Below are 12,358 nucleotides of genomic sequence, written 5' to 3'. Positions count from 1 at the left end.
AACATTTTCAAGGGCTTCCCTGATAGCTCAGTTGGTAAAGAATCCGCCTGCAATACAGGAGATTCCAGTTCAATTTATGGATCAGGAAGATCTGCTGGCGAAGGGACAGGCTATCCACTTTAGTATTCTCGGACTCCCCTTGTGGCTCAGCTGGTAAAGAATTGGCTTGAAATACAGGAGACCTGGGTTCGACCCGTGGGTTGGGAAGATCCCCTGGAGAAGGGAATGGCTACTCACTTCTATACACTGATCTGATAACATAAAATACTATTTTTCAATCATAAGGCGTTATCTTCAGAACCTTACCTTTATACCTGTTAACCCAGTGGGCAACTGCACAATATCATATGCAAGTTTGGATTTTTCTGCCTCCACAAATGGATCAGAGAATGCTCGGCCATGGAATCTTTTAAATCCTTGGACTGTGTTCTTTGCGTTGGAAATTACCTAAGAGAAAGGATATCAGAGTCAAAGAGTAGAAAGACTATTATAACAGCAATTAAATGGGGGGGAGGGGGAGATTCAAAACTTTCAAGATTAAATTAGAATCCTTTTCATGCCAACCTTTCCTTCCTAGTTTTGTTTCCTTCAGCACTAAACCTTTATAAATGATGCCTTCTGAAGTGAGGAGTGATGGACCTATACAGGTCACACAGTGGGCAGGCAAGAACCAGAGCCCAGTTTGTCTTACTTCCTCAGTAAGACAGATCATCACCCTTGTAAAAATGTTTCCTGTTATTCAACTTCTAATGAACATTTACATTAAATAGTTTTTATCTTTTAAAATTACCTGTAGTTTGTGATTCAAACTTTCCAGGAGTCAACCCAACAGTATATATTAATTCAGTTATTCTAGTGAATGAAACTTACCATAAAGAAAAAACAAATGACACTAAGCATCTGTTAAAGATAAATGTAAATAAACTGACACAGTATTACTTATCAAAACAGGAAACTAGTAAGAGCCAAGAGGGTCAATGACAGGGAAATGAGTAAATAAATTACAGTCTATCCATACAATGGATAAATTATTTTAGAAGTCTGGAGACAAGTATCTATATGATATGATGTCACTTTCTTAGAGTGGGGGAGAAAAACATTTATATGCTTATAATATAAAAGGTTACACATTAAGACAGTAACAGAGATTTTTGGACAATGGTAATATGCTAACTTCTAAATGCCTTATACTTGTACACCTGCGTTTCCTAATTTATCTCTAACAAAAACTACTGTAATTTATGAAAAAAATGCTGGCAAAGATATTCAAAAACTGAAAATGAATTTCTGCTCAAGACTTATGGGCTCTTCTTCCCAATGCAGAAGTGAGTGCAACAAGTCCCAAGGAAAAACAATAGAGCTCCTCTGAATCCAGTATGTCAAAAGGCACAAACAGAAGTTCTTTTGTAAAACAGTATGAGGCCTCCAAAGTCAGGCTCTGCTTCAGTAAGCTGCCAAGAAATTCAATATCACAATAACTATGTCAACCTAGAACTAGGCAGCCAGTTTAGTATAACAACTATTCTCAATAATGAAAGCAAGTTTAAAACCAAAACAGCTCTGTATTTGCTACCTGCTGTCTCCTAACACATCTTGAACTTTCTGCAATTTATAAAACACCCAATTTAATTAAAAATCAATTGATCAAGCACCATCTGGGGGAGCTTAAAAATCTTAGGCCCAGACTGGTCCAGAAAAAGACAGTTATTCATTCTATTATGCTGCTCCAGAATGAACTATAGAAACATCTAACATACAACTCCCTAATTTTATAGCAACTTCAGGCACTGAGAAAAATACAACTCTTCAGGTTCTGCTGCTCTGGTTACTGAGAAACAAGCAAATAAGTCAGGTTCCTGGTTTAAAAGTAATCTAATGGTAAATGTGCTTCTCCAAGTATGCTTTCCTTCCTTGAGAACCTTGATGAACAAGGTCAAATCTAGAGACAACACTGACCCTAAATATGAGTAAGATGAAAATTCAACAAGACAGACTTTATGGATTATTTTAAATACCCAGGGGAAAAAAACTGTTAACTCAGGAACAAGTAAAACCTTGCTTTAACAATATCTAGGTAAAATACATCCTGGTAGTTTGCATTAAACAGACCACTGTTCAAGCTTTTTTAAAAAGCTCTTAGCTTCTCACTCAAGTACATGAGAATAGGTTTGTCTCTCAGCTGTACACATAAAGGCACATAATGGGCACTGAAAGAGCTGCTGCATGGGAAGGGTGGCCCAACCACAGAAATAGTATGAAAAAAACAGAACTCTACCTGGCTTTTAGCTGCTGCTCCAATTGAGCGATTCTTAGGTCCAAAAGAAATGCAAGCCCTAAAAGATAAAACAAACATTTAAGCATTAAACCTTACTGCAACATTACATCCAAAACCAGAGTAGACAAGATTTCTGAGTCTCAGCCAAAAAGCCCTGTTTTTTAACTGCACACAATGAGTCTATGATTTTGACCTTTCTACTGAGTAAAACTGCCCATGGAATGCACTGCTTCTCAGAATAATGGGAATTCTGTCACGGAGATGCTGAAGCACAAGTCTGATATAACTGTCTAAAATACTAGAGAGGTGGACTAACCAGTCTCCACTATCCTCTAATTCTTCAAGTCCAACATAAAATATGCTATCATATTAATACATCAATTAAATGTTCTTTGTGTTTTATAAACAGCTCATAACTTCGCCTAGATAGTAGTCTACAAGCCCTGAAAACATCTCTTATCTTATTGTAAATATGTGGAAAGTTATTTTTCTAGAACTAGTTTCCAAGGAATCAATTTTTTTTTAAGAGACTCAATTTCTGACAAGGAACTTCATTCCCACTTCTGAACACATTCTTCCAAATCAATTCATATACTGCCTGCTGGTTTCACCTATATGACACTTATTTTAGAAAGCAAAATTGATACCTGCTTAAAGGTATAAATACTTTAAAACACTGTGTTTAAGCTTAGAAAGTTAGTTATACTTGGGAGTTGATGCCTCTGTAATCATGGCCTCTATGCTTCTCCCCATGTTTCATTCTGGAACCTTGCCTGTGTTCCCTTTACTCTCATATTCACACGTTGCCTCCCTTTCCAGTGGCAGATTTCTCTCAAACTAAGATCAAATTCACCCGTGCCACCCAAAAAATCCTAAAAGACAAAGCTCTTCCCAGAGTCCATTTCCCTCTCAGGTTAGTAAACCCTTCTCCTACTCCTACATTATTACTAAAGTAATAAATTGCTTATGTGCACTATCATTTAATCTTCCTAAGCACCCTATCTTATTTCTACCATATAGAAGAGAAACTGAGTCCAAAAAAAGGTATTATAGGTAAATGTATCCCAAGTCATAAAATCTGAAAACAACAGGAGTCAGGACTATAGATCATATTTCTCCATACTCTACACTCTAGCTAGCTTTGATCTCCCTAGCCTCCCTGGGCCCCTAATTCTTCTAATTGAGTGGAATGAGTAGGAATGAGAGCTCCGGCACCACACTGCCTTGGTCCAAATCTGACACAATAATTAAACAGAACCGTTTTACTTAGATAAACTTACTCTGTGCCTCAACAGCCCTTTCCAACTCCCAGAGCAGTTACAGGCAGCTATGCCCTGTATCCATACAGCACAGTCTGGGATCTCATGAGATTTCCTATGAACTCTAAGTTCCACGGGCCAGGAACATGCTGGGAGAGCTCTTCAAGAAGTACAGGTGTCAAGATCAGCCTTTCTGCAAATAGACAACCTATCACTTAAAAAAAAATTTCCTGAGTACTACTTACCTGTCTCTCCTATGGTGGTGCTAGTAGTAAAGAACCTGCCTGTCAACGTGGCAGATAACAGACGTGGGTTCGATCCCTGGGTCATGAAGATCCCCTGAAGAAGGGCACAGCAACCCACTCCAGTATTCTTGCCTGGAGAATCCCATGGACAGAAGAGCCTGGACAGCTACAGTCCATGGGGTGGCAGAGTCAAACACGACTGAGTGACTGAACACACATGCATATCACAGCCCATAAAGCCCTTTAGGAAACTGCCCACTGTAATCTCATCCACTCCATTCACCCTCTCCACTGCTTCTAGCCTATGCGTGCAAATATACATCTCTCTAAAAGCCAGCAGATCTGAATTTCTAAGATGTAACCCAACAAAACTAAAAGTCCGAATTACTTATCTTCGTTTCCTGCAGCCATTTTCAAACCTTCATCTCCTCAAAACAGGACAAGCTCTAAGAATGGAAAAAATTAATGTTCCCAACTTTACTGTATGTCCTGTTGAAGGTTTAATTTTCTATTCTACCTTAGTAACTGTTTTGTTTCTACTTATCCTCCAAACAAAACGAATTACCAATAGGGTCCAGATTCCTTAATGTGGAACCTGAGACCTCTCATAATTCCAACCCCACTCCCATTTTTCAGCTGCATCTCATGCACATAGTGCCTCAACACAAGTCAGACAGTCTTCCAATCTTCCAACTTTGCTCTATCACTTTCGCCACCTGACATGCCCTGGTCCTTCTAAATCTCATTTTCCAGAAACAGTACACACTTTGTGATGCATTCTCAATCCCTCTCAAGTAAAACTTAATCACTTCAACCTCTTTCAACTTACTGGACTTTGGGCAATGCAAATGCAGAACACTTCCACCATCACACAATGTTCTACTGTGCAGAGCTGCTCTAAGTAATGTTCTCTTTGAAGTCAGTGAACATTTTCACCTACTCTTAAAAATGACATATGCCTTAACAATAACAGCTTGCAAGTGTTTCATAGATTTTGAAAAGCCGAATAAAAGTTTGTCTCAGTTCAAATTATTCATCCTCTTATTTGTCTATGCATGCACACACTACAAACAGTTCCCCACTTCTGCTACAAAGCAATCAAATCTCACTAATGGAACATCAATCTTTACCACATAATATAGCAATCACACCTCAAACAAAGCATAGCTCTTGTAAAGTACTGGCAGAGTTCACACTCTTATCATATTGTAGAAAATCATTAATATATTATTACATAATTCTTACATTCTAAAAAAGTTCTGTAACAAGCCACTATTACACTACAGAAAGAAATCCTTGGCTTTTCCACTCTATCAACTTGACTGAGTACAACATATGTACAGTTTGAAGGGGGAAAAAAAGGGCTCAGGCTCTAGAATTAAGACAATATGGGTCTGTCTGAATCCCTTCTCTATCTTTCAAACTGTGTGACCTGTGTTAATTAACGTCTCTGAAATTCAATTTGCTCATCTCTAAAATAGGGAAAATTACATATGGTTGCTCGAAGGACTAAATTTGTTGATCCACTTTTGAAAGTGAAAGTCGCTCAGTCGTCTCCAATTCTTTGCGACCCAATGGACTGTACAGTCCATTGGAATTCTCCAGGCCTGAATACTGGAGTGGATAGCCTTTCCCTTCTCCAGTGGATCTTTCCGACCCAGGAATCGAACCTGGGTCTCCTGCATTGCAGGCTGATTCTGTACCAACTGAGCTATCAGAGATCCACTTTTAAAGGGCTTTATTATTAGAGACTGGCACATCATAAATAATATTAGCTACTATTAATCCTCCCAACAGTTGGAAGTTTTATACAAAAAATATACCAACTAAGGAGTTCCCCAATGGCTTAGTGGTTAGGATTCAGGGCTTTCACTGCTGTGGCCTGGGTTTAATCACTGGTCAAGGAACAGAGATTCCACAAGCTGAGCAGCACAGCCAAAACAAGACAAAAATATACCAGAGTTTGCCTTGAAAGTTCTACTTCACCTTCTCAAACTACTTACTAAAACCCACTCAGTCATCTCTAAATCATAAGGAATAAAAATTCTACCATTTCCTTTTCAATAGGACAACTGAAAGAGATCAGTATGTTAAACAGCACTAACTGCAGAGGTTTTTCAACTACAAGCTTACACTTACAATATTTAAATGTGAAAAGGGCCCAAAAAGATTAGGTCACATATTGGGGCCACCACTAGAACAATCTCATTGCAGAAAATTAGCAAAGTGTAAAGAAGAAAATAAGTACTATCAGTAACTCTGCAACCAAAACCCTCTTCCCATAAATGGCCACCACTACCATTGAGGTAAATATTCCTATGCAATCCTAATAAATAAAATAATTATTTTAAAAACAGAAGCTACATACACCCAGTAAATTTGTTTCTCAACTAACACGCTCTAAAACCTTCAGTGACTGAATAATTCTGTCCGAGTTTTGATACAAACCAGATATTTAAAGTAAACGTGTACCACTTCCCACTCACCAGGATATTCAAAATTTGCACAGCCTATATGGAATCCCCATGTATCGCAGGAAGCCTCTCTTTCATCCAAGAAGGTCAAATTCTCTTGTTCTACAGCTTTCATTTTTGAACCTTTCTATGCCAGGCAGTGCACTAAGCATTCTACATTTGCTCCTCCCAAACACTCTGAGAAAAGAACCATTACTGACCCAACTTTGTAAATGAAGAACTGAATAAAGTCATTATGTGCCTAGAAACATAACTAATATTAGAGTCCAGCATTCAAAGTCAGGACTATCAAACTCCAAATCCTATCCATAAACATACTTTTGTACTGCTTAGAAACCCTCTAGATTTATTCCTACTTCTATACCTTCACTCAGACTGCCCCAATCCTGTCTTCATGTATTCTACTCCTATTTGCAAGTCCCACTCCTGCCTTTCCGTATCATCCAATCCCCCACTAATGTTCCCTCTCCATTTAACTTGTACGTAATCAAGGTTTGTACGTAATGCCTTCGCCCGTAATGGTACTCTACCCTTCTTCTATTTCCTCTGCTGTCGTACTTCCAACTAGACTGCCTGGAAGAGCCCCCCACAGCAGGGCTCCTTATCTCGCACTTCCTCTACACTCCACGCAAGGCCAACTTAATGCTGCTAAACACAGGAGTACTCAAGACACTTGCTACTTGACGGATACTACTTTTCCTCCATTCCAAATTACAGGTTGACATCAAAAAGTTAATTTAAATCAAGTTCAAAACATCTCTGCTCTAATCTTTAAGTCCTAGAAAAAATAATCCATTTAAACTAGGTAACAATGTTGTTCTCCTTCCTGGGTATGAAATACCACTGACCAAACATTTATGCACATTCTAATAGGATATTATGAACAGCTGCAACCGGCACAGATCCTTAAAAGGTAGCTTCATGTTTATATGTGTGTGCAGAACCATCCTCAGGATATGAAGACACCTGTTGTTCTAATTCAATGTTTTAAACAATATAAGAAAATAAGTTTTACAGAGAATCTACAATAGTATTTAGACTATTAAGTAAGAGACAATGGCAAAACTGGCATGAAAATGGTTACATTTATTAGTGTATCCCATGACCACTGTATTAGCCCTGAGCTAGAAAGTACCCAGAACAGTATCAAACAGAACAACTCATACTTACAAGATATGCAATTCCTAAACAACTAAACTCCTGAGTCAATAAGATTTGCACAAAAGCTACATATCTGATAAGTGCTAAAGGCAAAGTTCCACAGACTTCCTTTTACTGTCCCAATGTAGTCCACTAATAAAGAGAAATAATAAAAAATACAAAAAGTAATAATAGCAGTATTAACAAACACTTAGGGATTATTTTAAATACTTATCCTCACCAATTCCAGTGAAACAGAGAAATCACTTACGTTCCCGGTATGAATTAATCTCTTAAATTTCTGTAAAGTATTCAGGCAATATGCACTGAAATTCTAGGCATATATATCCTTTGTCCAACATCTGGAAATCTATCCAACAAAAATAAAAGTATTAACATGCAAACATAAATATAAAAGACTACTTGTTGAAGATTATTTCTAACTGTAAAAATTTAGAAACCACCTGAACATTTGAGTAAAGCACTTTCAAGTCATAATATGGACTCTGATATTCTTGAGGTGAATTCCTATTTACTGACTCTGAAAGATGTCTAAAACATAAGTGAAATACTTACAAAATACTGTATGAGCCTATTTGTTTATATGGGTATATTTATATATTTACAAATATACGTATGTATCTATATTTATATGTATATTTGTATGAATCTAGAAAATGTCATGAAATGATATATATATTTATATGTATATAATAGCAAATAATTAGATAAGAAACAATTTTACTTAGTACTTTATTTTGTTGTTGTGGCAAACAAATATCTTGTTAAGTCAGGGAAAAAGTTATAATTTCGGAAATCCAATCTAGAACCTGATGACAAAGTTTCTGTAGACAACGCCCACCAGTTCTGTATACAAAGCTTTTATTTTAGTTCTTAAGTGGGTTTTTTTAAACTACTTTGATAACTTTCACAACTAGATATGGGAAGTAGACTAAAGCTTTAATTAACAAATCAACTTTCCTTTTCATTGAACCCAAAAGATCCAAGTCATCTTCAGCTCTACTCAGATCTACAACATGTAGATATTTATTCTAGAGGGGAACACTTTTCTTGCACAAATAAGGTACCAGAAGTTAATCTGCCAGTTAACCAGAACCTATACTTATTTTCAGCTTTCCCTCTCGAGTAGTTATTAACAGACAATTTCATCTCTTCAAATTCCTAATATACTGTTTTATTAGGAATTAAGTCCATGAAAATGATAATAAAAACTATTCATACACAGAATTCTTTTCTTAGGTAACTCATCTCTACCCTATAAATTTTGCATAATGCAGCCCAACTAACTCCTGTAAAGTTTGGCAGGCCGTTAACATTTCAATTCCAAAGCTTTAAGGTTGTACTCTATTTTAATAATCCAACTAAATTAAAAAATAGGCTTTCCATCTTATACCAAAGCCTATGGTCATAAAATGCCAACACTCATAATTTAGAACTCCACAGTTTATCTCTAAGCCGCCCACACTTTCCTCCCGGTTCCACACCAGTGAAGGGCAACAGCAACTCCCACGTGGACCAAATACTGCAGTAGCCTCCTAAGTATCATCGGGTGCATCGGGCTTCTCTTGCCCTTCTCAAATAAATCCACTCTCCACCAAAAAAAGCCAATCACATTTCTAAAGTACCAATTGAATCACCTCCCACAGCACCTAAAAATCTATGATTTGCAAAGCCTTGCCATGATCTCATCCACCCTGCCTAACCAATTCCGGTCAACACTCCTTCAGGTGGCCATAATCCCCTCGGTAGTGCCAAGTGTGCCAAGTTCAGGTCTTCCTCACTTGCTATTTCTTCTGCCTCAACAACTCTTGCTCACTCCCACCACACATCTCCATGGTAAAACCCTATTCATCCTCCAAGTTACATCTTAATGGCACTTTTTTAAGAATGCCTTCCATCACCACCTCATATCCATTTAAATTAGGTCCCCATCAGTTTTCCATACATCAGGGTCCTTACCACAGTCAGTAATTATACATTTAACATTTAGTGTTGCCCACTAGCCATGTGTCCGTGATGGAAGGATCTTATTTGCTGAGAAAGCACCGATCTCTCCCAGGTAAAATTCAACTAGCTCCTCAAAAATGGAAATCAAATCCTGATGCACCCAGAAATTGAAATGAGTTATGTCTACTGCCATACCACCCTGAACACTCCCAATCTCATCTGAAATGCGTTACTTTCTTCATACCCAACCCTCCATTTCATTCCACTCTCAAACTCAAGCAAACTTACATCAGTCCCTGTGTATCTCTGAGGTATAAATCCATGCTTTGGTAATCACTACTTTTAAAAAAAAAAAAAAAAAAAATCAACCTTTCTGCCCCTATGTTCTACTTAACCAAAGACTCCAAGACAGAAATCGAAGCGAAGCAAGATCATAGTTCAAAAATTACTTGAATGTATGGCATCTAAGTTTCCAAGAGATATAAGGAAAATATGTAAGGAAAACTATTTTTAAACATTCTTTATCACACTTATATGGTGTATCTATCCTTTTCTGAAACAACTCTTTCAGTTCCAAATAACGAGATTCACAGTAAAACTGTTACAGTTCCTATTTGTCTAAAGGCGAAAGAGGGGGAATCATAAGAGGCCAAAAAGAAAGGTCAGGAACACTTCGTTCTAATACTTGATATTCTTACTTTTGGAGCTAAATAAAATACGCTCAACTCTAGGTGGGAAAAAGACCAAAAAGTTACATTACTAACTCGGTGCTCTAGTCCTTAACTATCTCTACAGATGAAGCACAACAGGATCCAGAAAGACAGTACAAATAGGAAATTAATGCTTAAATACTTAAACTTCAGTGTACAATACACTTGCCTGGAAATACACATCAAACGCACTATTACAAACTGTGAAGATAGGAGGGTGGGGGATCGGGTTGTGGCTGTTAAAATGAGTACAGGGTTTCTCTTGTGGGATAAAGAAAATGTTAAAATTGTGTTGATGGTTGCACAACTGTGACTACACTAAAGCATTGTACACTTTGAAAGAGTTAACTGTATGGTATGCGAATTATATCTCGTTAATGCTGTTAAAAACTATAAAATTGAGAAAGGAACATCAAACTGAGATTTTGAATCTGGGATGGGTTTTCAGGGAAGCACCTGGGTTAGATCTAAAATAAGGGGTAGAAATCTGATAAGTTTAAGGAAAATGTTGTCAGTCCCCTGGGTAGCAAAGATCAGTCTGGTAAACGGAGCAATCTAGTTGGCCAGAAGTCTATCGCTGAGAAGCATAACAAAAGTCAGGGTGAAAAAGGAGCCTTAGAACAGAGGCCCTTAATGAGACACAATGAGAACCAAACAAATAATTACGAAACTTCTTAAAAGATTTTGTCCAAAAGGAAGACAAAGATTGACAGAGATTGTGTATCTCTAAGTACACAAGAAGATTCTTACTTACCCTATGCTAGGAAGAACCTGGGTGAGTCATGATTTTTTTTAGTGCTATCTACCGGTCCCATAACTTACTATAGGTTCTTTTAAAAGTCACAGTGAGCCCCTGAGTCATTCATTAACAACTGGGGCCAACACCCTGGCTGGAATGTATATTACCGTAAAAGCGGAACGCTGCTGGGGTGGATGTACACAGGACAGCAGAAAATGACCCAACACAGTTCAATATACTGAAGCGACGTGAAAAACCAAAGTGAACGCTAAAGGTATCCAAAAGGCATCGATTTTATTTTATCTTTTTCTGAATCTTTCCGTGCCAACCCAATATTGAGATCTCCGGTGCTCTGACTCCCTCTCTTCCCGGCGCCACCCCACCCCCACTCACGTGGGACTGGCCGCTGCACGGTCTTACCGCCTGCCGGCAGATGCCAGAAGCGGTTCAATTAAACTTTTATTAAGCGCTTGCTGTGTGCAAAGCCCCGAACTCTGCTGGCCTGAAAAAACGTTAGTACACCCCGCGCCTATAATGTGCCTTCTAAAAGAGAATATCGGCCCATCCCACATCCCAGGCCTGCCTTTCCCTCCAGTTCCTACCCATGGCCTCCGCGGGTCCAAGGAGCCACTCAGAGCCCTTGTTCGGCCGGCTGGTCACAATAAAAAGGCGTCGCCCTTAGTGCAGACCCACAAGGGTCGCAGGCCCTAATGACCTAAAACCCAGTGGGGTTCCCCTACCTACCGGAACCTCGGCTCGGAACGGAGGTGACCGCCCGGTCCGCGTTCCCCAAACCGCGAGGGTCACAGCCCGGACAAGCTCTACCTCCCCACCCCCAGTGCACGCGGCTAGCTTGGCCCACACTCACGGCGTGCAGCGGTCGCTGTACTCATTAGCGATCGTTTCGATGCCGCCGGCGCGGGCTACAGCGACGTAGCAGCTCTGGAACCCCAGGTCTATGCCCACCACCGACATGGCGCCGGCTACAGCTCAGGCTCCAGCCCAGGTCCGGCCGGCAAGACAAGACACGGACCCCGGCGGGGCTGGCGCGCAGAAAGCTGGCCGCGTGGGACAGGGGGACCTGGGATAGTGGGGGATGTGCGAAGGTCCACGAGAGCGCCTAGGGTCTTGGAAAGAGGGCCGCGCTGAGGGCACTACTCAGGCCGGCTCCGGCTCAGCGGCCGCAGAGTGGGCGCCGGTAGCGGGGGCGGAGAAGATCTCGAAAGATCTCGTTGCGACGAGAGTAAAGCTGCAGCGCGAGAACTGCGAGGGAATGTTCTCGCGAGACCCCGTCTCAGAGGTCTTTCTTCCTGAAGCTCCGCCCCCCAGTTACGTACAAGACTGCGTCAAGCCCGGGCCGGAGAACCAGAGGAGCGACAGGGAAGCCGAAAGGTAGTTGGGAGGCGGAGCTGATTACTGAGCCTGCGCACAGAACCCGTCGCAGCACTCCCTGCAGCGGTAAAGAGCCGTGAAGCACCTCCCTTCCAGTAGCAAGTAGGAGGGAGAGCAGGCTTGAGGCAAAATACTGAGGAAGTGCTTCTGGCCTAC

The 12,358-nt window shown here is 40.0% G+C and overlaps 1 protein-coding gene across 1 annotated transcript in view; it reads right to left on the bottom strand.

The window, feature by feature from the left end:
• HSPA4 (heat shock protein family A (Hsp70) member 4) overlaps positions 1 to 12,043 on the bottom strand; it is a 51,143-nt gene extending 39,100 nt beyond the window's left edge. The window contains exons 1-3 of the mRNA XM_020897587.2: positions 11,679 to 12,043; positions 2,276 to 2,333; positions 307 to 447 (exon numbers count right to left, since the gene is read on the bottom strand). Coding sequence (XP_020753246.1) covers positions 307 to 447; positions 2,276 to 2,333; positions 11,679 to 11,785 — 306 coding nt within the window. The 5' untranslated portion in view covers positions 11,786 to 12,043. The remainder of the gene's footprint in view (positions 1 to 306; positions 448 to 2,275; positions 2,334 to 11,678) is intronic.
• Between the last annotated feature and the right edge of the window lie 315 nt (positions 12,044 to 12,358).

This window comes from Odocoileus virginianus, chromosome 3, assembly GCF_023699985.2.
Source record: "Odocoileus virginianus isolate 20LAN1187 ecotype Illinois chromosome 3, Ovbor_1.2, whole genome shotgun sequence".
Lineage (NCBI taxonomy): Eukaryota > Metazoa > Chordata > Mammalia > Artiodactyla > Cervidae > Odocoileus > Odocoileus virginianus.
The sequence above is the reverse complement of the archived record's forward strand: the minus strand, read 5'-3'. Positions and strand labels throughout refer to the sequence as shown.